The following is a 25,666-nucleotide window of genomic DNA, read 5'->3' on the forward strand; positions in this document are numbered from 1 at the left end:
ATCTTGAACTTGCAGATGTTCAAGCTGGATTTAGAAAAGGGAGAGGAACCAGAGATCAAATTGCCAACATCCGTTGGATCATAGAAAAAGCAAGAGAGTTCCAGAAAAACATCTACACCAAAGCCTTTGACTGTGGATCACAACAAACTGTGGAAAATTCTTAAAGAGATGGGAACACCAGACCACCTTACCTGCCTCCTGAGAAATCTGTATGCAGGTCAAGAAGCAACAGTTAGAACTGAACATGGGACAACGGACTGGTTCCAAATTGGGAAAGGAGTATGTCAGGCTCTATATTGTTCACCCTGCTTATTTAACTTATATGCAGTGTACATCCTGCGAAATGCCAAGCTGGATGAAAACAAGCTGAGAGAAATATCAATGACCTCACATATGCAGATGACACCACCCTTATGGCAGAAAGCAAAGAACTAAAGTTTCATAAAGAACTGATGAAAGTGAAAGAGGAGAGTGAAAAAGCTGGCTTAAAACTCAACATTCAAAAAACTAAAATCATGGCATCCACATTCCCATCACTTCATGGCAAATAGATGGGGAAACAGTGGAAACAGTGACAGACTTTATTTTGGGGGGTGCCAAAATCACTGCAGATGGTGACTGCAGCCATGAGATTAAAAGATGCTTGCTCCTTGGAAGAAAAGCTATGCCAAACCTAGATAGCATATTAAAAAGCAGAAACATTTCTTTACAGACAAAGGTCCGTCTAGTCAAAGCTATGGTTTTTCCAGTAGTCACATATGGATGTGAGTTGGACTATAACAAAAGCTGAGCACCGAAGAATTGATGCTTTTGAACTGTGGTGTTGGAGAAGAATCTTGAGAGTCCCTTGGACAGCAAGGAGATCCAACTAGTCAATCCTAAAGGAAATCAGTCCTGAATATGCACTGGAAGGACTGATGTTGAAGCTGGAACTCCAATACTTTGGTCACCTGATGCGAAGAATTGACTCACTGGAAAAGACCCTGATGCTAGGAAAGATTGAGGGTAGGAGAAGGGGTTGACAGAGGATGAAATGGTTGGATGGCATCACCGACTCGACGGACATGATTTTGAGCAAGCTCCAGGAGTTGGTGATGGACAGGGAAGCCTGGCGTGCTGAAGTCCATGGGGTTGCAGAGTTGGACACTTCTGAGCAACTGAACTGAACTGATAATGCACTATGTTACAGAGGAATCTGGAGGGCTACAGTCCACAGGGTCACAAAGAGTTGGACATGACTGAGCAACTTCACTTTCACTTTTCAATAGGACCACATTATGATTTCATTCTACATTAACAATTTTTCAGGCTCCATGCAATGAAATGTCTGTATCTTACACATGTAAGTTGTCTTCTAATTTGAAATAGATTTTTCTTGGAGCAGAGTCCATTTATTTTGCATAAGGTTAATTATGTTTATTCAAATAAAGAATTAAGAAATTCTACATTAGCCATTGAGGTATGCAAAAAAGTAAGGTACACATTCCTTGCCTTTAAGGAGTTTATAGTCAAGTAGAAAAGGCAACATGAAAAAAATACATAACTAAAAAAGAATATAGAAAAATAATAGTAGAAGTTCAGTGTGTTAAAAGAATATATAGAAAATAACTTGAAATAGAACCGTGGCTGAGAAAATATTTAATGAGAACTATTGAGTTGGGTGGGCTTCCCCTGTGGCTCAGATTGTAAAGAATCTGCCTGTAATGCAGGAGACCCAGGTTTGATCCCTGGGTCAGGAAGATCCCCTGGAGAAGGGAATGGCAACCCACTCCAGTATTCTTGCCTGGAAAATTCCATGGACAGAGAAGCCTGGTGGGCTACAGTCCAAGGGACTGCAAAGAGTTGGACACAACTGAGCGACTATCACTTTACTTCACATTAAGTGGGGTTATATCAAAAGTACGATTAGATATAAAAATGGAAATTATGATTCATGTTACTTTTAATATGAAGCTTATAATACAACATGCAATAAAACCTGACATGCTACTACACAATGTAAGCTAACAAAGTGCTTTGCTGGTAATAATTTTACAAAGCTGGTCAAATCCAATTTTGGGCATGTGGTAAGATTTAAATAAAGTTTATTTTGGCTTGTTTTCAATTTTCAGGTGAGAAAAAAACTACAAAATAGATATTGCATCAATATACTAAAAGACACATTAACAGCAATACAGCTTAGTGTCAAATGGCTGGATGTGGCCATTGGCAAATCATACCTAAATCTGTGTCCCAGTTCCACTGCTTACTAACTTTTGTGATCTTGGAAAGCACTTAATCTTCCTAAGTTTTATTTTTCCTATCTGTAAAATGGAGATAATTTAAAAATATATCTCATAGGAAAATTAAATGAGTTTATAGAAAACATTTTTCTGGTGTCTCGCACATGATACTTAAATTAGCAAATACTATTATGTTCCTCCAATTTAGCAATCATCATCAAATTTTATACTGAGTTCATTTTTTCCTATGCATGGGGAAATGTATCTCCTGAAAACATGCAAATATCAATTTCTTCTAGTCCTATTTCTTGAATTGCATTCTGAATTAAGCAGACTTTAAATTCTTCATTGCTAATAGTTGCTGTGATATTTAACTTCAATATGTTTATATGTAGCTCCTTAGTTAGGTACTTAAAATTATATTCATATATTTCAAACTGTAGCATTGTATCCAGGTACTGGGCTTTTGATATTGAGATTGTCTAGAGTATTTTCCACAAACTGTTCAACTTAAAAGGGCAATAGTTATAATGATTTTTACTAAATATTAAATTTCAAAGAGGACATTCTGGCTTTTGACAAGTCTCTAAGTCCAAAAGAGGAAATTTTGGGGATAATTTATATGGAACACTATATAAAGTATGACAATGTGAAAGGTACAATACAAACTCAAGTGGAATATTAAAAAATAAATCTTAGGCATAAGATCAATGAAAAGAACATAAGAATGTCCTATTAAAGTAAAAAAAAACCATACAGCCTTTAAACAGGAAGGCCTATTCAAAGATATATACCAGGGTTTAAACAGCCTCTATTTTAAATAAGGTATTGTATATATTGCGCTTCCCTGATAACTCAGTTGGTAAAGAATCTGCCTGCAATTCCTGGGTCAGGAAGATCCTCTGGAGAAGGGAAAGGTTACCCACTCCAGTATTCTTGGGCTTCCCTGGTGGCTCAGCTGATAAGGAAACAGCCCACAATGCAGGAGACCTGGGTTCCACCCCTGGGTTGGGAATATACCTTGGAGAAGGGAAAGGCTACTCACTCCAGTATTCTGGTCTGGAGAATTCCATGGACTGTATAGACCATGGGGTCACAAAGAGTCAGACACGACTTATAAATAACTACCATAAAAACTACCACTTAGTAGAAAGCATACTTACAGAGCAATAAAGAAATTTATCCTGGTATGCTCATTTACAGTAAATTTAGCTCTCTTGAAATAAACAAAGGTCATAGCCAAAAGATACTATAGAGAAAAAAGTTAAAAGTTAAAATTAATGTTTTGCTTTCATAAGTAAAATGGCTTTAAACTAGCTGTCTTTCTATGCTAAAACAATAAAGCATTATTTATCCTTATTATAGAAACACCTATTTGAGTCCTTATTTTCTGGCTTTCTTTAATCCATATGAACAGTGAGAAATAGTTCTGGATCTCTTATGATTAAGTCATAATTGGAATCAACTCCTAAATTTTATTCTTGCCAATATCTTTTGAACCCCAAACTCATTTTTTTTCTATTATTCAAACATATAAAGAAGCCAAAATAATAATCAAGTGAATAACCATACATCCTTTACCAAGATTCATCAACTGTTACTCTGTTGCCACACTGGCTTGATGTGTGTATATATGCAATTTTCCCCACCTCAACTCTTTGAGTTAGTTGTAGACATCCATACTCAAAATACTCAAAATAATTTAAAAAATAACTTCTAACCAAAAATTAGAATCACATGGCTCTATTTTCACTGGGAAAAGTGTTTTAAATGTATTACTAGGAAGACATGTCTAGCCTGTTATTAGGACCCATGCCAGGTTCTGCCTGTTCAAGTTAAAAACAAGTTACAATACAAATATATTAGACTCCCTTTCATAAAATAGCTAATTCATCCTACCTTCGCAGGTTTGACCACAAAGGTGATTCCAAGTTTTTCAAGGTTACTTTCAGTAGAGGACTCGATACTAGTTTGTTAAGATACACTATTCCTGGTTAGTTACTTTAGAGGCACTGCCCCCTGCTGTCCCACAACTTTAATTACTGATAAAGCACTTAAAACTAAAATTTAAACTTTAGAAGTCCACATGAACTGGATATTTGATATTAAGGCATTACTGTTAATTTTTAAAGGTATTAGTGACACTGATTGTGTTTAGAAAGATCTCACTTTTTAGAAGTACATCTTTAAATATTTATGGATAAAATGTTAGGCTGTCTGGGGTTTGCTTCAAAATAATCCAGTTTTGGGGAGAGAAATGAGAAGAAACAAGAATAGCCATGAGTTAATCACTGTTTTAGCTTAGGTACACAGACGGTCTTTGTTCTATTGTCTCTATTATAATTTTAAATGTACTACCGCATGTTTGAAATTTTATAAAATTAAAATTTCAAATTTTAAAAGAAAACCTCCAATTTTATTTTTGTTATCTTAAGCTTAAAATAAAAGAGTTTACATCAATATTAAGTTAATGGGTATTTAATCATGAGGTAGTCTGTTAATTCCCTTTTCTGTTGGTTGGCACATGATCTTAAATGTGATATGAAGTCATGCCGCATTTTCTGATATGTCTAACTGGTCTAAGATGACATTTATAAAGCTGAAATTCTAACTGTTTGGCTAAACCTAAAGAGTATAGAGACATCAGAATCCCTACTGTATAAATCAGCATCATGATGTTCTTTTATGAAACACTGATTCCTATACAAAGAATAAGATAAACTAATTTTACTCTACAAGATTATTGGGATTTGTTTCATTTAAATTATCTACAAAATATTAAAATGTATAATCAACCACTTTTATCAGATGTTATTACCTTATAAAAGGTAACAATTCTGATCAAAACATATTAAGCCTAATACAGCAAATATTTTATAACTATAAATGGAGTATAACTTTAAAAAATTGTGAATCATATTGTACACCTGTACTGTACATCAACTGAACCTCAATTAAAAAAGAATCAAAAGCAAAACCAAACCAAAAACACCCAACCAACCAAATAAAAAACATATTACGTCTATATTGATTCTTGTTTTAAATCAAACAAATATGGGTTTAAGATCATATGAACCTAAATCAAAAATACTTTACAATTCCTTGAGTATAGATGGAATGAATGTATGTTGTATACTAACGTATAAGGATTCCATTTTGAAGGAGCAACGTTAAGTTAGTTCTTTTCTTAACCTTAATTAATAAGATAGAAAATCATTATAAGGTTCATTAAAGTCCTGACAGTCCATTAACATAAAAATGCTAATGATTATACTGTTATCAAATTTACCTTGTCTGCAATTTTACAGCAGCAGTCCATCCACAAGAAATCCTGAATTAAATCATCATCTACAACAAAAGAAGGCTATGACTTGTCTTTTGAAAACAGGTTTCCTTTTGAAGAATTAATTTTTACATGCGATTATAAACAATGCTTATAAATCACACAAAATGGCTGGACTGGTATTGTACAAAGTATAGTTTTTGGTTCTTTAGTGTGTTTACCACTGCAAGCACTGTACAGAAAACTACCACTTTATTTTTTGGCTTCTTCCTATCTGATTTGCTTTAATATATAGCCCAGACTAGAGGGGGAATGCTAGAAGTGTTTGATTTACTAAATATTCCAGTAACTCTTTTAGGAATGTTTTGGGTAGCTCTAGAGGGGCTCTTTGTTAATTTCCAAAACAAATCTTTAACAGGTGGAAATGGAATCTGATAAAAAATAACTCAGTCATTAAGAAATAATGACTCAATGAATACTCTGTTTTCTAAATATCTTTTTTTTTTTTTTTTAACCACTTTCTCCTTTTAGGTATAGGGTATTTTTAGTTTGAGGTTCTTTTTCTATCCTCATATTTATCTCATGTCTGTCCAATTATCTATTATCCAAATACACATGAAAATGTCTATGTAAGGAAGATTTAAAATTCATTAGTTATTTATAACATTTAATTTTGGAAAGACAGTGTTATGACAGAAAGATCAACAGACAAAAGTACTGTTAAAAAGAATAACATCCAAAAAATAGGTAAAAAACACTCACTTCAAATAAAGACTCAAATACATAATACCAAAATATATGTGTAGCTGTCAGAAAATAATTTGGAAAAAAATCCACTTTTTTCCATTTCCCCCTTCATTTTTAGTTAAATAACTAAGTATAACTTTTTATTACATCCTAGAAATATTATCAGTGTAGTCAAATAAATGGAAAGTTCCAATATGTATCGATTTTCTGAGAATAATTAATCTCTGCCTTGTTAATTCCATTTCTATTTCTTAAATTACCTAAAATGGTAGAGCCATGTATTTTTCCTTATTTCCCACATTCAGTTATGAATAACAAAAAAGTTTGTGGGTAATAATTTTGCTCTACTCTTAATAGAGAGGGAACCCCCATCCCCCATTTTTTAAAGACTTCTGTCCTCTCAGAAGGGCAAATACTCTTGTCCCTAACTCTCTCTTCTTTTATGCATCTCTTTTCCTCTATAAGGAAGGAAGGTTGTTACCTCAATCTACCAGTCTGTGATAGCTACTTGATTCAGTCCCACAGATAAGTACCAGAATCTATCTATCCAACCCTTTATTCTGTCTACCTTACTACCTTACCTAAAAAAAAAAAAAAAAAAAAAGTCCTCTTTCTTGGGCCAGTAGAAATACTACAGAGTTTCTTTTTGGTTATTTTTAAGATTATCAGCAAAGCAGCACTGTTTCAAGATCTGAACAAAATTCAATTTTATTATATGAACATTATGATAAAGCATAGTTAATTTTTAATAATATTCCCCAGAGATTATACTGAAACTTCTCTAAGTTGACTAACCTTGCCAGTTTGCTCAGTTTTAGCACTGAGTCCTAGGAAACCCCTCCGGCTCAGTGACACGAGTCAGTTAGCTCACCTGAGACTTTATGTGTATTTACTTTAGGTCAAACAAAACTCATGCTATGACCTTGAATTGCCCAGAATTTATATTTGACACTTGAATTAAGTAGACTAGAAGCTAGATGAGTCAGAATTTCTACTCTAAAAGTAACAAAAACAAACAAAAATCTAGCAGTGGGGGTGGGGGGGGGAGGGAACAACAACAGACTAAGACAAAAACAAATTTGGTTGGAGATGGAAAATCTGACACAGAAAATAACAGCATCCTTTTTGATTATCATGAAAATGATAAAACAGAACTTACATTCTCTCACTTTTAAGTACTTTATAATTACCTCTATTACAATATTTTAAACCTACCAAATAATTTAAAGAAAGCAGTCATTTCCTGACGCTGTATAACTAGACAGGGTCCTTTGGGGCGTTTAGACTTGTTGCTATTATGTGCATTTTTTTCAGATGCTGGCCAACTATCTTTAAAAATAGGACGCTTCAGGGTAATGGGTTTTTTAGGCTGATGCAATCTATTTGACCCCGATTTTACATGTACAGTGACAGTAGGTGGTGTCTCACAACACAGCTGATTATGTCTCATTTTGGTTTCCCACGATTCCTGTAAAAATAAAACACATAGTTATTTATCACACTCTTGTTCACTTCAAGAAAAGCTATGTTTCCTTTGGGTCTGGTATGCCTCTATTCCCAAATAATAAGATACTGCATACTATCTTGCTTTGACTACTAGGGAACTAAAAACCAAATTTTAAAGTTAATTATAGAAACTGTGCTGAGTTTATAATCTATTTGTGGTATTCTTTTTTCCTGATAATTTTTATTCTGCTTGTACTGACATAATTTTATATGTTTACTGTCATCTCAAATTTTTTATAGAATAAGGCAAACTGCTTTGAGAACTAATTTATTATCAATATCATTATTATGTTAAAAAGCAATTCACTTTTGGCAAAACTAATACAGTTATGTAAAGTTTAAAAATAAAATAAAATTAAAAAAAAAAAAGCAATTCACATACACACAAACATTTTCTAACTGGTTAATTCCTGGATATGTTATAAAACTCACTGATTCAACAAGTGTTTATTGATATTTTTGAAAAGTTAAAAACAATTCCAGCAAACAAATGCATGCATTGAGGGATTCTCATAAATTGATCACTTTAATTTCTAAAGTTGTGAGTATATGACTATGCTATTTGAGTGGCTGATTACCAGTGTATATGAATGTAAACTGCTTTAGTCTAATAAAAATGGAAAGTTAATCCATCAGTTTTGCATAATGATATGCATAATCACTACTACATTTGATAGTAATTAGTTCACATAATTACTAGTATTACTTTTATGATCCAAGTATTTATAGGGTACTAGGAAATGCAGTTATGAATAGCAAAAGCAGCAAACTACTTTAAGACCCTAATGAGAATCTCTGAATCCATAACTAACAGTGACCCAGGCAGTCGTGCCTCCCTCGATGTTCAGTGAGTTAGGTACAGATTCTCCTTCCTGACCCTCAGAAACTTCCCTGCTGAAGGAAGGAATGGAAAATAAAATTAGATATAGTGAGTCTAGATCAGAATTGTCCAATATAAAGTAAGCCACATACATAACTTTGTATTTCTAAAGCCACATTTAAAAAGCACAAATAAGCAAGTAATTTAATTTTACAAATATACTTTATGTAACTGAATATATCCAAAATATAATTTTGGCATGTAATCAATATAAAAACTAAGAAGACATTTTATATTCTTCTTTTATACTAAGTCTTTGAAATCTGGTTTGTATTATACTTATATCTCAATTTTGAATGCTAAAATTTGCAAGTTAGTGAAATGTAGTCTTGCCAAAACAATGACCTAGGAGGTAAGGGAAAAATATTTTATATTCCTTCAATATTTAATTGTAAAGTAAAAATTCTTCAGTTGCACCTGCCACATTTCAACTGTTTAATAAGCACATATGCCTAGTAGCTACCCATATTAGACAGCACAGGGCTAGTTTATGAAGAACTCGGCAGAGTAAGTTATATTCAATTACTTTTATATATAATTCCTTCTCCTCTACTTTGCTTCCCTCCTCTCCACTCCTCTTTCTTCCTAGATCCTCATCTGTATCTTTTTTTTCCCCCCAAAGAGCAGCCTTACAATCTAGATGGAAAAAACTAGTCATGCTTCTCCCATTGGGGTGTGAGGGCTAGGCTTAGGGAGTGGGGGACAGATGTGCCAGAAAACAGAATAACTGTAGCACTTCTCCCAGGATGTCACTTTTACTTAATGTTAAGCAATGTAAAATAGTGTTGCTTTATAAAACAACCTGGGATATATGATGACAGAATGCAAATTTTCTATAAAAAAAAATAATGACCACATTTTACATTATTCTGCTTCATATAAAAATTGAGAAAAGAGAAACAGGAGGAAATTCCCCAATAGAGATTCATTGAGATTAATAAGCAAACACTGGCAAAAGAGTTATGGAGAAGGAGCTTAAGGAGAGAAGCTATCAACAATACATTTTTGTTCAAATTCCAACCTTAGGTAACTTCAATTTTTGCTCTTCATTTAGACATACTAGGAGAATGGCAATAGTCAAATGAGAATTTTTTTTAAGACAGAGGCTAATTTTTTTATAATTCTTTTAAAAAATTTATTAATTGAAGGATAATTACAGAATTTTGTTTTCTGTCAAACCTCAACATGAATCAGCCATAGGTATACATATATCCCCTCCCTCTTGAACCTCTCTCCCATCTCCCTCCCCATCCCATCCCCCTCACCCCTCTAGGTTGATCAGAGGCCCTGTTTGAGTTTCCTGAGACATACAGCAAATTCCCTTTGGCAATTTTACATATGATAATGTAAGTTTTCATGTTACTCTCTCTATACATCTCACCCTCTCCTCTCCTCTCCCTGTGTCCGTAAGTCTGTTCTCCATGTCTGCTTCTCCATTGCTGCCCTGCAAATAAATTCTTTGGTACCACTTTCTAGATTCCATATATGCATTAGTATATGATATTTATCTTTCTCTTTCTGACTTACTTCATTCTTTATAATAAGCTCTAGGTTCATCCACCTCATTAGAACTGACTCAAATGTAGTCCTTTTTATAGCTGAGTAATACTCCCTTATGTATATGTACCACAACTTCTTTATCCATTCATCTGTCAATGGACATTTAGGTTGCTTCCATGTTCTAACTATTGTAAATGAACACTGGGGTACATGTGTCTTTTTCAATTTTGGTTTCCTCAGGGTATATGTCTAGGAAACGGATTGCTGGGTCATATGGTGGTTTATTCCTAATTTTTAAAGGAATCTCCATACTATATATAAGACAGGGTTTTAAAGTATGACTGAAGTCAAAGGGACAGAACTGGCTGAGAATAAATGTTAAAATACTGGACAAAAGACCTGGATTAAAACCTGATTCTCACCAGTGATATGATCTTAGGTTATTTAACTTCTGGGAGTCTCCCTTTTCTCACTTGTGATATTGAGATAATAAAAGCACTTATTTTTTTTTAGAAGCTGGTACATAGTAAGTATTCATTTAAAGTTACCTATTATCAGGTATTGTTATAATACATAATGCACAGTGCTGAATGTTTGGCAAAAACTCAACCTATGGCAGCACTATTATTGTATCGTTTTTACAGGAAGAGGTCTTTGAAGGAAAGAGTCCCAATATGACAGATAACCAAATTTCACCTCAACTAATAAACGTAATTTAAATGTTAAAATTTTATTGGTAACAGGCACCATAGGTACATTTTAATGTGCTTACGATAAAGAATAAAGTTTGTTAAGAGACAGGCTCTCAATTACTTCTAAAGTGGTGGTTGTTTTGGGTTTTTTTTTTTTTTTTTTTTAATTGAAGCTAGCTGGCCTACAGTCGTACTGGAAATGTTAGGAAAGGACATTTGTAAATTTTGATAAATGGGCTAAGGGCATAGCCCTGAGATACAGCAACTCAGGTCTCAGGATTCTGGTGCCGATGCTCCTGGAAAAAAAAGATGCGTTTAATGGGACACAAGAGGCAGAATGAATTAAAAACACTGCTATCCCGCGCTCAGCTGTATAAAGTAGGGCGGGCTGCCGGGAGGCGCGAGCTCTTTCCTAAAGGCCTTCCTTTCCGAAGGGGGGAGCGCGCGCTGAGAGGGCACGTTGAGCCCTTGGGGACGCGTCTCCTTTGTCCTCTCCCCCGCCGACTAGTGATCACAACCAGCTGAGCTGGTGCGCAAAGTGCGGCAAACCCCAACAAACACGGCCGAGGGGAGCGCCCTGCCTCCTCTCTCTACTGCACCGTCGTCCTCCATCCCGCTCCTCCCGGCTCTGCCCAGTCCTAGCGCTACGCCTCCGCCTCCCCACCGGCACCTGAGGAAACTCAAGGGCTGAAGTTTGAGGAAGGGGTCGAGACGCCGCCGCCGCCATAGCCTCACACATTTAGGCTGGCGGGGTTGGAGGCAAGAGGGGACGGAGGGACCAGACACAACCAAATCTGTACAGTCGCCGGTGAGGCCCGAAGCCGGAGAGCGAGAGGAGGGTACCTGCAGAAACCTGAGGCTGGTGAGCGAGGGCCGAACCGACGGCCAGCCTTTCACAGACACGGAACGCTCCAGACGGTTACTCGCAGTTCGCTCCACCGCGCACCGCGGGCCCCGAGACCTCCCGCCAACCCGAGCGATGCCAAGGCAGGCCAATCAGCGCCCGGAGCCCGCCCCTTGAGGCGGGGCTAGCCCGAGGCTGCGCGCGACGCCTGCCGACATTTTACCGTTACTTTTCCTTGCTTGACCGTCAACTTCCAGATGTTCAAGCTGGTTTTAGAAAAGGCAGAGGAACCAGAGATCAAATTGCCATCATCCGCTGGATCATGGAAAAAGCAAGAGAGTTCCAGAAAAACATCTATTTCTGCTTTATTGACTATGCCAAAGCCTTTGACTGTGTGGATCACAATAAATTGTGGAAAATTCTTAAAGAGATGGGAATACCAGACCACCTGACCTGCCTCTTGAGAAACCTGTATGCAGGTCAGGAAGCAACAGTTAGAACTGGACAAGGAATAACAGACTGGTTCCAAATAGGAAAAGGAGTACGTGAAGGCTGTATATTGTCACCCTGCTTATTTAACTTATATGCAGAGTATATCATGAGAAACGCTGGGCTGGTAGAAGCACAAGCTGGAATCAAGATTTCTGGGAGAAATATCAATAACCTCAGATATGCAGATGACACCACCCTTATGGCAGAAAGTGAAGAGGAACTAAAAAGCCTCTTGATGAAAGTGAAGTGGACAGTGAAAAAGTTGGCTTAAAGCTCAACATTCAGAAAACGAAGATCATGGCATCTGGTCCCATTACTTCATGGGAAATAGATGGGGAAACAGTGGAAACAGTGTCACACTTTATTTGGGGGGGCTCCAAAATCACTGCAGATGGTGATTGCAGCCATGAAATTAAGATGCTTACTCCTTGGAAGGAAAGTTATGACCAACCTAAATAGCATATTGAAAGCAGAGACATTGCTTTGCCAAGAAAGGTCCGTCTAGTCAAGGCTATGGTTTTTCCAGTAGTCATGTATGGATGTGAGAGTTGGACTGTGAAGAAAGCTGAGCGCTGAAGAATTGATGCTTTTGAAGTGTGGTGTTGGAGAAGACTCTTGAGAGTCCCTTGGCCAGCAAGGAGATCCAACCAGTCCATCCTAAAGGAGATCAGTTCTGGGTGTTCTTTGGAAGGACTGATGCTAAAGCTGAAACTCCAATACTGTGGCCACCTCATGCGAAGAGTTGACTCATTGGAAAAGACTGATGCTGGGAGGGATTGGGGGCGGGGGGGTGGGGAGGAGGGGACGACAGAGAATGAGATGGCTGGATGGCATCACTGACTCGATGGACGTGAGTTTGAGTGAACTCCGGGAGTTGGTGATGGACAGGGAGGGCTGGCGTGCTGCAATTCATGGGGTCGCAGAGTCAGACACGACTGAGATTGAACTGAACTTGCTTCCCCTCCCGAAAAGGGCCTGGTAAAAAGGCGGGACCCTACCAGGCCTCTTCTTGCCTTCTAATACAACCCCTTTCCCCTTGGAACATTTCAAAGTCAGGCTTGGATTAGAGCCATTTTATCTCCCCTCCAGCGACACGGAGAGGCACCACTGGGCCGGGAATTCTGCCCCACACCAAACCTATACACTGGCAGGTACGCGAAAAATGGAGACATCAATAGTGGGAGGATGAAGAATCAGAGAAGAACTTTGCAGCAGTAATTATCAATTGCTGCTACGTTAAATAATTACAGAAACAGAGGAAAAGGCAACTTAAACTGAAAGATGTGTGAATACTGTGGCTCACTGTGAGAAGGGGTAACGTTCTTCTATCCTGTTACATCTATTGTTCTAACTTCTACAGGAACCTTTTCATTTTGGTGGCATCCTAGCCCTTGGCCTGGTGCCTAGGATGTAAGGTGCTTAATGTTTGTTCAATGAGCAAGTAAAAGGATTCTTCATAGCTTTTTAATTTTGTCCCTGACATCTTTTCCTCTTCCTCGTCTAATTTATAACCTGCTTCCTCACCCCTTTGATATATTACGTTGCTGCAGTCTTCTAAATATTTTGAATGACTGCACACTACTCCAGAATGGATGGACCAGGTTTAAATCATTTTGATATTTGCATTGCTTCTAGAGTTTTCAGCTACCACGACTGTTGTTGTTATTCAGTCGCAAAGTCATGTCTTGACTCATTGCGACCCCATGGACTGCAGCACGCCAGGCTTCCCTGTCCCTGTCTCCCAGAATTTGCCCAAGTTCATGTCCACTGAGTCGGGGATGCCATCCATCTCATCCTCTGTCACGCTCTTCCTCTTCAATCTCTCCCAGCATCAGGGTCTTTTCCAGTGAGTCGACTCTGAATCAGGTGGCCAAAGTACTGGAGTTTCAGCTTCAGCATCAGTCCTTCCAATGAATACCCAGGACTGATCTCCTTTAGGATGGACTGGTTGGATATCCTTGCAGTCCAAGGGACTCTCAAGAGTCTTCTCCAACACCACAGTTCAGAAGCATCAATTCTTCAACACTCAGCTTTCTTATAGTCCAACTCTCACATCCATACATGACTACTGAAAAAATTGTAGCTTTCACTAGACAGATCTTTGCTGGCAAAGTAATGTCTCTGCTTTTAAATATGCTGTCTAGGTTGGTCATAACTTTCAAGGAGTAAGCGTCTTTTAATTTCATGGCTGCAGCCACCATCTGCAGTGATTTTGGAGCCCCCAAAAATAAAGTCAGCCACTGCTTCTAATTTCATGTACACTTAAAAAGGAATTTGGCCTTGCCTATTTGTGGTGTATGCAAGCTCAGTCCTGTCCAACTTTTTGTGACCCCATGGACTATAGCCCACCAGGCTCTTCTATCCATGGTATTCTCCAGGCAAGAATACTGGAGTGGGTTGCCATTTGCTACTCCAGGGGATCTTCCGAACCCAGGGATCGAAACCGAATCTCCTGCAGGCAGATTCTTTACCACTGAGCAGCCTGGGAAGCCCCCTATTTGTGGTACTTCCTGGCAATTAGTTCCTCAGTCAGCAACTCTGAAGAACGATTTAGTTTCCTTCTGCCTCGGGCTCTCACCCTTTTAGAGGATGGCAAAAACCACCTACATGTAAGAGGATACAATCTGGGAATTCATTTTTCTTTTTAAGCATCTTGGACATTTTCTTGAATGAACCAAGAAACAAACTGTGAAAACCTTAAATACTGATTCTCTTGAAAAAACACTGCTTGAAGCCTCATCCCGCTTTCTCCGGTGGTTCCCTTTTCCCCAAGATATCACGGTTTACTATGATTACTAGTTTCCAGCCTTGGGTACAGAATGTTTACTGAATGCTGAATGTCTACTACAGGCATGCTGCTTTGCAGATACTATATTTTCTTTTTTACAGATAGAAGGTTTGTGAAACCCTAACAGACCTGTGCAAGTCTGTTAGCGCGGCTTTAACAGCAGCATTTTCTCACACTATGTCTCTGTCACATTTTGGTAGTTCTTGCAATATTTCAAACATTTTCATTATTATTTTATTTGTTATGGTGACCCATGATCAGTGATCTTTGATGTTACTAATTATTTTGAGGTGCCACAAAGGGAGCCCATAAAAGCCCATCTATAAATGTTTTGATTGCTCCACTAACCAGCCATTCACTCATCTCACTCCCTTTCCTTGGGCCTTTTCCCTGAGACACAACAAAATTGAAATCAGGCCAGTTAAGGTTTTACAGTGCCTCCACAGTGTTTAAGTGAAAGGTAGAGTTGGATGTCTCCCATTTTAAATCAAAATCCATGCATCTTTTACATAAATGGGATTGCATACACATTTAAAAAATGAAATATTTGATATGTACAAAAATATTAGTAATATATATTCAAGCTAAGCATAAAATAAACAGTCAAGAAACCACTACCCACCAAAAAAGCATGAAACCTAAGACTCAAGGAATAGAACATAATACCGTTGAGATTCTGTATACTCCTCCTCCCTTCCCTTACTTCCTAGAAAAGGTGACTTCTGTTTTTCCCACTCCATATGCCTCCTCCTCCCAGGGGCTCTGAAAGCCTAACCACTGGACTGCCAGGAAACTCCCCCATTCCATTTTTTGTAGATTTACCATATTCCCAAACATAAATCTTGTTTGAAAACATTCTTACTCTCCATACTTTTAAGACTTAGACATGCTAATGCATGACAGTGAATCATTTTTATTCTGTATAGGATTGTTCTATAAATATACCATAATGAATCAATGCCTCTGTCAAGTCATTTGGGTTATTTTTTGCTATGACTGCTCTGAGTATTCCCACACACAGACCTGGTTATCTGTTGTGCTGTCTCTGTAAGGCCACTTAAGTTATTTATAGCTTGCACAGGCTCTGATTAGTTGGTTGACTGATCAGTGCACATGTATTAAAGTCAAATATTTTGAATACTACTTCTGTTTATGTATGTATGCCCCATGGGGGACACATGGAGTTTTCCTATAAATGCTTTAAAGTGAAACTGTTGGGCTTTTGGTGTATGCACATTTTCAACTAAGCAAGATTATCAATGCTAACTAAATTCATTTGCCAATGAGCTGTATGTACTAATTTTATGTAAGAGTTTCCATTTGTCGACATCTTACCAACATCATGTTTTCAGACTTTGTGTGACAAAGATTAATCTTAAGGGCCAGCCACTGATACAAGCTGGGCAAAATTTGCTTCCTGGAATTTTGTTCTATGACCAAGTATGGCTAATTGCTCTTTTATATGGTAGAGATTAAAAATTCTTCAGAAGTATTAGCATTGAGCAGTAATCAAAAAGATAAAACCTCTCTCCAGTTTTCTCCACTGTACTTCACTTTTCTGTTCAGTAATGAAAATATCTATTTTTATTTCTCCTCATTCTAGCTTCTACTTATGACATAATCCTTATTTGTTAACTTGAGGCAACAGCCTGTCCACTTTCAAGTTTTGATTCCTGGTTTTAAGTGTTAAGTTTTAAGTGTTCATTTACTAGGTTAACTTTTGAAAGACACAGTGTCACACAAAACTACATCACCTTCCTAAAAATGTTTGAAGTGGCTCACAACAAAGATGATTTTAAGGTCAATAAAATAAAACCTAAATAAAATGCAGCAAAGGGGAGCCAAGAAAGTAACCATAAGGATATTGGAAAGTTTGATACTGAACAAGAGACAATCTCCCCAATGTGCCTGTCAGCAACTAGCTGAGAAATGTTCCTTCAACCAACTGAACACTGACTTCTCATTATTTACCAACGTTTTACCAAATAAGGATTATAGTTCTGACAACAAACTATTTTTGCCATACAGACACAAATCAATTTTCTCCTGAGACTATTCCAGCATTCTTGTAAGACAGAAAAGGCAGTTAGATGAGGATAAAAACTGGAACTATTTTTGACTAATTTCTCCAAAAGATCAAAGTGTCAAAACAGAACCAGTAAGAGTAATTTTTGAAACTCACTTGTCATTCATTAAACCAACATCTGCATCTGTACTATGTGCCAGGCACTACACTAGGAACTGTAAACACATCAGAGAATGAGAGACAAAAATCTCTGGTCCATATGCGTTTACATTCTAGTCACATACAATGAGACTGATCTAGACCCAAAGGCTTCTAAGGACCAAAAAGAACTTTTTGTAGGACTGCCCATCATACTAATGGATCTGTACAGCAGATAATTTGATTTTCAGTGGCATGACCAAGCCCCAACTAAGATGGGCTACAAAACCTGAGGGCAATTATCCTGGAAGATGGGGATTTGTTTCTAAAACTTAAGGCATATACTGCGTTAACAGATACATGTGCTAAGAATGGGGCCCTAGGCCTCACATAATTTTTTCTGAGGTATTGAGTAGTTTCCTGAGTTCTACCAGAATACGATTAAGGTGACTCCATCCCTCACACCTGCCTTTTCAGGAATCCTTATTATATTGAAAGCTATAGAGACAGAGCTCATGTTTGCACAAGAATGGTAGGATAGGTGTCAATTTGTTAATAACCTGTTGGTGAGTGAAAGCATTTTCAAACGGTGCCAGTATCAGCTTGAGAATTACATATTGGAGGGTAGCCTGATATAAGGTTACCTTGTATCAACACCACCCCAGTTTTGTTTCCTCTGCCCTTCCCCCTCCCAAGAAATATATTAGAAGATTATTATTTGATTATTATTGTTACATATAACAAGTTATTCCAATTAAACTTGTTACATATATTAAGGACTTCTCTGGACTACTTCTTTATTGTTGCTCTATATTATGTCTTTGTGACTTTGTCAAAACTCCATGTTTATATAAGACTATAAATTAGTATACTAAAGGCACACCATTTTAATAACTAGTAATAATTATAATTAGTATAATAATATGATAATTTCAGATGTTTAGTTGTAGTCTTACTGCTCTCTCAGGAAGATTTTTTGGCCTGTACATCCACTGAATTACTCAGATTTAGAAAGCTGCAAAAATTAATGTGTATCTTACTTGGTGAGCTCAGGCCAGGCTTAAAAGAAAGCCTCTAGGGATAGATTTTAGGTTCCCACCTTTTTGCACATAGTATCAAAGAAATGCTGAGTCTATGAGCTTCAGGCAGTTTATTCGCACAGTTTTACATATGTACAACACAGACCGCACAACACACTTATAACCTTCCACACTACTGATACCCCAAATAATGTGTTACAAGTAAGATTTTGTAACAGTAGTTGGCAAAGATCCCTAAGAGAAAAAAAGCAAAGATTTATGGCTACTTAAGAATAAAGTAGAATAAAAAATAAATGTTTCCCTGGTGGCTCAGACAGTAAAGAATCCGCCTGCAATGAAGGAGACCTGGGTTCAATCCCCGGTGTGTGTGTGGGGGGGTGGGGGTGGGGGTGGGGGCCGCGTGGGCAGAGATGCCCTGGAGAAGGAAATTGCACCCCACTCCAGTATTCTTGCCTGGAAAATCCCATGGACAGAAGAGCCTGGAGCACTAGTGTCCTTAGGGTCACAGAGAGCTGAACACGACTAAGCAACTAAACAACAATGTAAAAATAAGATTTAATACGACACTGACCACCTGTAAAGAAAGTAACAATGAGAAATTAAAGAATGTTATGATTTAATAAGTCAACCAATGTAAGAAGAGGTGGTAGCTGAAGAAAGTAAGTTTTGACTTAAAAAAATTTTCTGATCAATGGATTTATTTAGAAATTCTGGCATTCAAATGTATAGGTAAAACTTGAACAAGAGATCAAAATTTCTACATTGCATCTAAATTTCACTTTTGTTGAAACATTATAAAGAGAATAAAAATAATAAAGCTTTAAAGTATGTACTTACATGGAATCAACTTATGTCTTAACTACTGTTCACTTTGCAAGGTATGCTGTCACATTACACTCCTTTTAACCACTTTTTAGCTGCTTAAGGAAGTTATAAAACACTAAACTCTATTAGCAAAGAGGGACACAGTATTTCTAGGTCAGGCAACTGGTACAGTGAGGCTGTTAAGTATCTTTTCAGGCACAGTTTTTATTCATAGATGGATTTACAAGGAACAGAAGAGGTGGATTAAGTCACGGTAGCAAGAGTAGAGTAAGCCTGCCTATTTTCCTTCTTATCTAAACACATTTTTAGAATGTGAAAGAAAAAAATTTGGGGGTTTTTTTGGTTCAAAAGTTACAGTTGCCAAAGAGAAAAAGGAATGTATCTGAACTTATAAATGGAGATATATTTAAGTTCTTGGGCTCAATATGTTAATAATATACATTTACATATTCTTAAGAGAAACCTTAAGAGACATCTCATCATGCTCCCGATTTTCCCTCAGATGAATTTCTTTAAAAGGCCTATAACCTCTCATACTTCCAATTAGTCACTTTTTTTTAAACTTTAAATTCTGCTTGCAGGTATTTTGACCCAACATTTTGAACAAACCAGTCTTGTTGATCATGATTAAAACTGGTCCCTAGGCAAAATTAAAATAGTGAATGCTAAAGCTTCAAATATTTGTAGTTGATTCTTTCCATTCAAGAACAGAAACTGACCAACATAATCCATGTGATCCATCACATTATCACAGTTATCTAGTGTGTTCAGTGACTATGTCATGACATTTAGAATAAAGATAAATTTGAATATAGAAAATTATTAAAATTCAGAGAGGAAAAATGACATAAATTAGTGACAGGGAAGAACAATAGAAATTAGTGACACTAGAATTTTAGATACTCTTCTCCTAAGAAACAAAGTTTTATTTATTTCAAGTAACAGTGTTACCAAGCAAATAATATTTGTAATGAACACAGTATATGAAAAGAAGCTGTTAAAAGTGGTTTGAAGACTGAATAGTTTTAAAATGTGATAAATTTCCATTCTTCAAATTCAATGACCAATATTAATTTGCTTAATTAGTGACTATTCAGTATTAACCTGACTAAATTATTATAACAACTTATAGAGGATTCAAATTAATGTGTTTGACTAAGATTAATAAAAGACTGCCCTGTTTCCTCCCAAAGGCTTATTTTCTAGACCCCCTTCACACTGTGACTACTAAGAGTACAGCTAAAATTCTATTAAAAATTGTTCAACTTACTCTTCAGTTGGAAAGATATTAAAATCACATTAGGTAAAAGCCTGTTTGACCTAATATATCATAAGCAGTATATGAACAATTTTTAAAAAGAACCAATTCATCATGAAAGATATTAAAAATCTATTTGAATAAAATGTGTTTACATGTTTTACTGTAAAGGAAAAACAAGGACTAAAATAACCAGTCAGGCTTCATATCAATTAGACAACTTTTACTAATGAGAAAACTACATTTAAAATGTGCTTTAAAACAAAATGGAATTAGAAAAAAAAAAGACATATGCATTTGATTGAACTTTGCACTGCGCTGAAAATCAAATCTCCTGCAGTAATACAATACGCCAATTCTTAAGATTTAAATTACTAGAATTCTCAATTTACATTTTCAAAGACGATATTAAGGTCAAGAATTTCACATCTATGGTAGCACTTATAGGAGGGCATTTATAAATATGATGTCCATCCCTATGAAGCTTACAAATTTGACAATGCTCAATAATAGCTTTTAGAATCACATCCAAAAGTGTTGCACCCAAAGAATTATAAATCGGTGTCCTGTAAGTTCTCCTAAATTCTTTATGTTGACTCTTCTACTCCTGTCATTTGTTAATACTACCCTTAAAAAAAAGAGAACAGGAAAAGAAAGGCTGCAATAAACCCTTGATCATGTACAGAAATTATTGCTACTATAGTTCACTACAAAGCATGTCTATACAATATCATATGAATTTCGATCATGAAAAATCAGAATAAAAATCTTTAGTGACATAAGCCTTACAATCGTATACAACATTCACATGGCAATATTAGACAGTCAAGCACCCAATATCCATGGTTGACAAATGACCCACTGACCAGCATTCATATAAATACATCCTTCGTACAGAGGGAGAAAAAATAGTGTCAGCTTTCCAAGGCTTGTCAAAAAAGGATTCTCATGTTCTGTGGATCTAAAAACAAAAAACAAGAACAAAAAAAAACCCAAAAAACAAAACCAATGCAGGTGAGGGTGTTACCAGAAAGTTAAGCATGCCAAAAAGGTGTTTCGTGCGAATTAAAACCTAAAGCCAAGGTACCACATAATCACATTACCAACTAGTTGGGTATACTAAATGAGCCTTATCTTAAAGTTAAATGAAATGCTACTGCACAATAGAGCATCAATAAGTTAAAATTAGAGTGCACAAACTCAAATCAGTGGCAATTTCTGTATGAAGCAAAATATTCACTATCAGCTGTAACAGTTGCCCAAACTGATTAAATCACTCAATTGGACATTTGCATATTTTAAAAAATATCTCTAAATTCCTTTTTACTGTAATGAGGCATAAATTTTCTTAGTAAGATCAAACAGGTACATAAGTAAATAAGCAATGGAAAATTAATAGTTGATGAATGTCTTCAAAAATCTTCCCACATTGCACTTTTTAAAATGTTTGGGGAAAAAATTTAAAGAATTTGCCATTATTTCAGCAAAAACAAACAAACAAAAACAAAACAAGTCCAAAATAATTAAACAACCAAGCAACACTAAAACCACATTACACAGATGGATCATCATGCTTTCGTCTGGTTTAACTATCACATCTAGTTTAACTGGGATGCTTTTCAGCTTTAAAAACTGTGATACGTGAAGATGTAACTTTAATGGGTAATTCTGAATTTGGATTTAACTTTGTTGAATATTATAACAGAGTATACTTATTACAATACAGTGTAGCACATCTTTCTATTAGAAAAAAATTTAAGATCCTTTACCCGTCTCCTTAAGTTAAAGGTGTGACATCATAAAGGGTGTCAAATGGCTGGATGGTTTTACAGTGCACACTTAAAGATTATGAAGTATGTCCTTAACAAATCTGATGGTTTCTTTACAGAGTTCCTTTCTTCACCTTTTCTTCGGTGGATTAGCTGTTCGAGGTGGAGTGACAGGACGTCCTGAATTCAGTCCACCATATTGGTACTTAGCTTTCTTTTCAGATGGTTTCAAAATCTTAAAGTAAATAATTTAATAACAACGTTACCTTTTTCAAGTACAATAAGTTTAAAGAGATTACTGTTACATAGTAGGCTTCTCAATAAGTGACATCAATTGTAAAATTGTAGGAAAAAGCAAAGTTCTACAATCATTTCTCACATTTAAAAAGTATCAAAAAATAAGTAAAAAGTACAAATGTCTGAATATCTGAATATTACTATTATTGGTCATTCCATTGACAATTTAGTGACAAAAGCTCAAGTACACAAAACCCATCAACTATTCAATCCTTAGATCTAAGTATAAAAATTTTCAAACTAGTGTATCTCTGTGATGAGGAAAAAACACTAAGAGTCAAAAGACCCAGGTTCTCATCATAATTCTCTTATTTCTTTAGAGGGTAATTAGTCACAAATTCTTCAATCTTCATTTATTATGTGTATACAGATCTTTCACTTAAAAAATCTATATATATTATGTATCATAAAGTTCACCATTTAAAATGTAGAAAGACAACAATTTATAACATATTTACAACTATGAAACCACTGGTATAATCTAACATTAGAACATGTTTGTCACTCCAGGAAGAAACCTTGTTCCCAAAAGCACTCACTCACTCTTTATTTCCATTATTGACTGCCCTAACCCCCTTCAACTCTATAAGCAATCACTACTTTACTTTCCTCTATTGAACTGTCTTTTCTGGCTATTTTAAATGAATGAAACCAGACAATTTGTGCTATTGTGACTGGCTTCTTTCACTGAGATGATGATTTTGACGTAGCATGTATGAGTACTTTATTACTTTTAATTGCCAAACAATATGCCATTTTATGGATACTCAACATTTTGTTTATTCATTCTTTAGCTGATGAACATTTGGGTTGTTTCTACCTTTGGTTATTATAAATAATGTTCCTATTAATATGTATATATACATCTACTTGAGTACTGTTTTCAATTCTTTCAGGTATATACCTAGGAGTGGAAATGCTGGGTCATATAGAAACTTTTTATGTTTAACTTTTTCAAGAACTGACAAACCATTTTCCATTCCCACTATCAATATATAAGGTTCCAACTTCTCCACATCCCCAGCAACACTTTGGTTATAGCAAAAAAAAAAACAAAACACAACCACAAACAAAAAAACAAACTATTTGTTGAAGGATATGACCTGGTTACTACATTTAAATTCTGAATGAGAAATCAAACATTTAGCATTCAATTGTTATTAGCTGATAGTAATGGAAACCTCTCTCACATTTTTTAAGAGAAATACATTGTGTCAAGGACAAAAAATAAAGTTATTTTAGTCCAGGAACAAGAATGATTAAGTAGTATGCTAAAGCTGGTCTCTTTTTTAAATGTAAATGTTTCTATATTCACAAATGGATACTTTAAGATTATTTGGAAGGTTTTTCTAGGTAAATATTCTACATTATTTTCATCAGAGTTCATAAACTCTTTCTACTCAACGCCTGTCCCATCCATGCATCTTGCAAAAGAAAACACAATCTGAATTCACATTCTTTTAGTAGCTAAGCCACTACCTAAGGATTCATACAGGAATTTCCAATTTAAACATATGCCATCAAGAATGAATGACATGAATTAGGATTCCTAAAACTCTAATTACAAGATATATACCTCAAAGACTAGAATATTTGTGAATGAAAATAGAAATCTACAGGGAGTCCAAGAGTGATAATTACTTCTGAATTAAACTGATTTCCTATACTTCCTCAAGGAAAGAACACAAATCTGAAAGGAAATTCTTCTGACAATAGTTTTAAATTAGATTTCTAGATGTTAACTTATAGCTACTAAAGGGGAAAAAGAGTAGGGAAGGGATAAATTAGGAGTTTGGGATACAAACCACTATATATAAATTAAATAAATAACAAGGTCTTACTGTACAGCACAAGGAACTATATTCAATATACTGCAACAAATCACAATGGAAAAGAATATAAAAAAGAATAGGTATGTAACACTTTGCTGTACACCAGAAACTAATTAAATATTGTAAATCAACTATACTTCAATTAAAAAGATTTCCAGTTGTTAAAAATTTATATTTAAAAAGAGAACAAACGAGAATAAACAGAAGTATACATATAGCATACCTGAAATGAACACATCAAAGTTTCATCCACACTCATCATTCCACCAGCATTATCAAACTCGCCACAGTAATTTGGGGCTGAAAACAGGGTTACCAGTTGTCGCTTAGCAAAGAATTCATATCCATCTTCCACAACCTGGCAGAGAAAAGGTCAAAAGAAAAAACATTTATGTATCTTTTAAAATTTTCAACCATCAGGATTAATTAAGATAAATGTGACAAAGACCTGAAAAAATACAAACCCCTATTTTGTTTGGGAAGCCTGATTTTTATTCTTAAACTTACCTGAGAAAATATTAAAATTGGCTTTTTCTATAAAGACAAGAATTTAGCTTAAATGAAATAAACTTATGATTACTGAAGTTCAAAAATACCATTTTCAAGTGTTCTACTACCATTCTCCTAGAACAGTGTCTAAAGGGAGTTGAGATACCAAATACTTCTTAGACCATCGATGGCATTATGATCCAAATATAAAATCCTTAATTCAATGAACAATAATCAGACAATGAAAGACAGATTATGTTATGAACATTTTTCTTCTTCTACTTTCTAATTTCCTATTAGTATTACAAACATTGAAAACTTTACTAAGCTGAGCTTAATTTACAGATGGTGCTACTACAAATTAGCTGCCGATAGATTTTTATGTGTGTAACTCTTTTCCTTAATGATTTAAAATGATTTCCAGAATCTGTTGTCAATTCCTCAGTGAATTAAACAATTTATGTTTCTCAGATCTACAACTCTGAGAGGTAGGCAACAACATGTAAACATTTTCTATTTATTTACAGAACAGGTAAAAATAAATTTTGAAGTCTTTTATGTATTCTATGATTAAGCAAAATTATCCTACAATACTTGGAGAAAGCACTTCCACAACCATCTACATTTTTATATAATTCCTACCTAGGTATCAGGCACATGTTCCTGTTGTTATTACTTCATGGTAAAATTTAGGTAATAAACTTTTCTATTAAAACCTTGGCCACCTTATCGACTCCAGTTCAGCATACTGCCTGGCATTCAGTACATCCTTTTAGTTCTTAGTTTGCTTGTTCATATGTTTATTTATTCACATATTTACCAAAAGAACAGGGTTGTTTTTTTTTAAAAGGAAACTTTGTGTTGTTTCCCATCATAAGACTCTTAATTTTAGAGATAACAGGCTTGAAAATAAGCAGAACAGGATTTGGAGGTGTCTAGAAAATGACCATGGCATCCATCACTGCACGGGACATAGGAGGGGAAAAAGTGGAAGTAGCGACAGATTTTATTTTCTCCAAAATCACTGCAGCCATGAAG

General features: G+C 35.7%; 2 protein-coding genes across 4 annotated transcripts in view; both read right to left on the reverse strand.

Annotated features, from left to right (window-relative positions):
• The window catches only part of SPDYA (speedy/RINGO cell cycle regulator family member A), a 38,813-nt gene extending 26,770 nt beyond the window's left edge, over positions 1–12,043 (reverse strand). The window contains exons 1-4 of the mRNA XM_045162289.1: positions 11,674–12,043; positions 7,468–7,720; positions 5,512–5,570; positions 3,386–3,471 (exon numbers count right to left, since the gene is read on the reverse strand). Coding sequence (XP_045018224.1) covers positions 3,386–3,471; positions 5,512–5,570; positions 7,468–7,702 — 380 coding nt within the window. The 5' untranslated portion in view covers positions 7,703–7,720; positions 11,674–12,043. The remainder of the gene's footprint in view (positions 1–3,385; positions 3,472–5,511; positions 5,571–7,467; positions 7,721–11,673) is intronic.
• Positions 12,044–20,443: 8,400 nt separating this feature from the next.
• Positions 20,444–25,666, reverse strand: part of PPP1CB (protein phosphatase 1 catalytic subunit beta) — a 36,241-nt gene continuing 31,018 nt past the window's right edge. For all 3 annotated transcript variants that reach the window (XM_025261320.3, XM_025261321.3, XM_045162290.1), the window contains 2 exons: positions 24,363–24,497; positions 20,444–22,245 (listed from right to left, as the gene is read on the reverse strand). In XM_025261320.3, the coding sequence (XP_025117105.1) occupies positions 22,141–22,245; positions 24,363–24,497 (240 nt within the window). In that variant the 3' untranslated portion in view covers positions 20,444–22,140. The remainder of the gene's footprint in view (positions 22,246–24,362; positions 24,498–25,666) is intronic.

This window comes from Bubalus bubalis, chromosome 12 (genome assembly GCF_019923935.1).
Source record: "Bubalus bubalis isolate 160015118507 breed Murrah chromosome 12, NDDB_SH_1, whole genome shotgun sequence".
In the NCBI taxonomy this organism is placed as follows: Eukaryota; Metazoa; Chordata; class Mammalia; order Artiodactyla; family Bovidae; genus Bubalus; species Bubalus bubalis.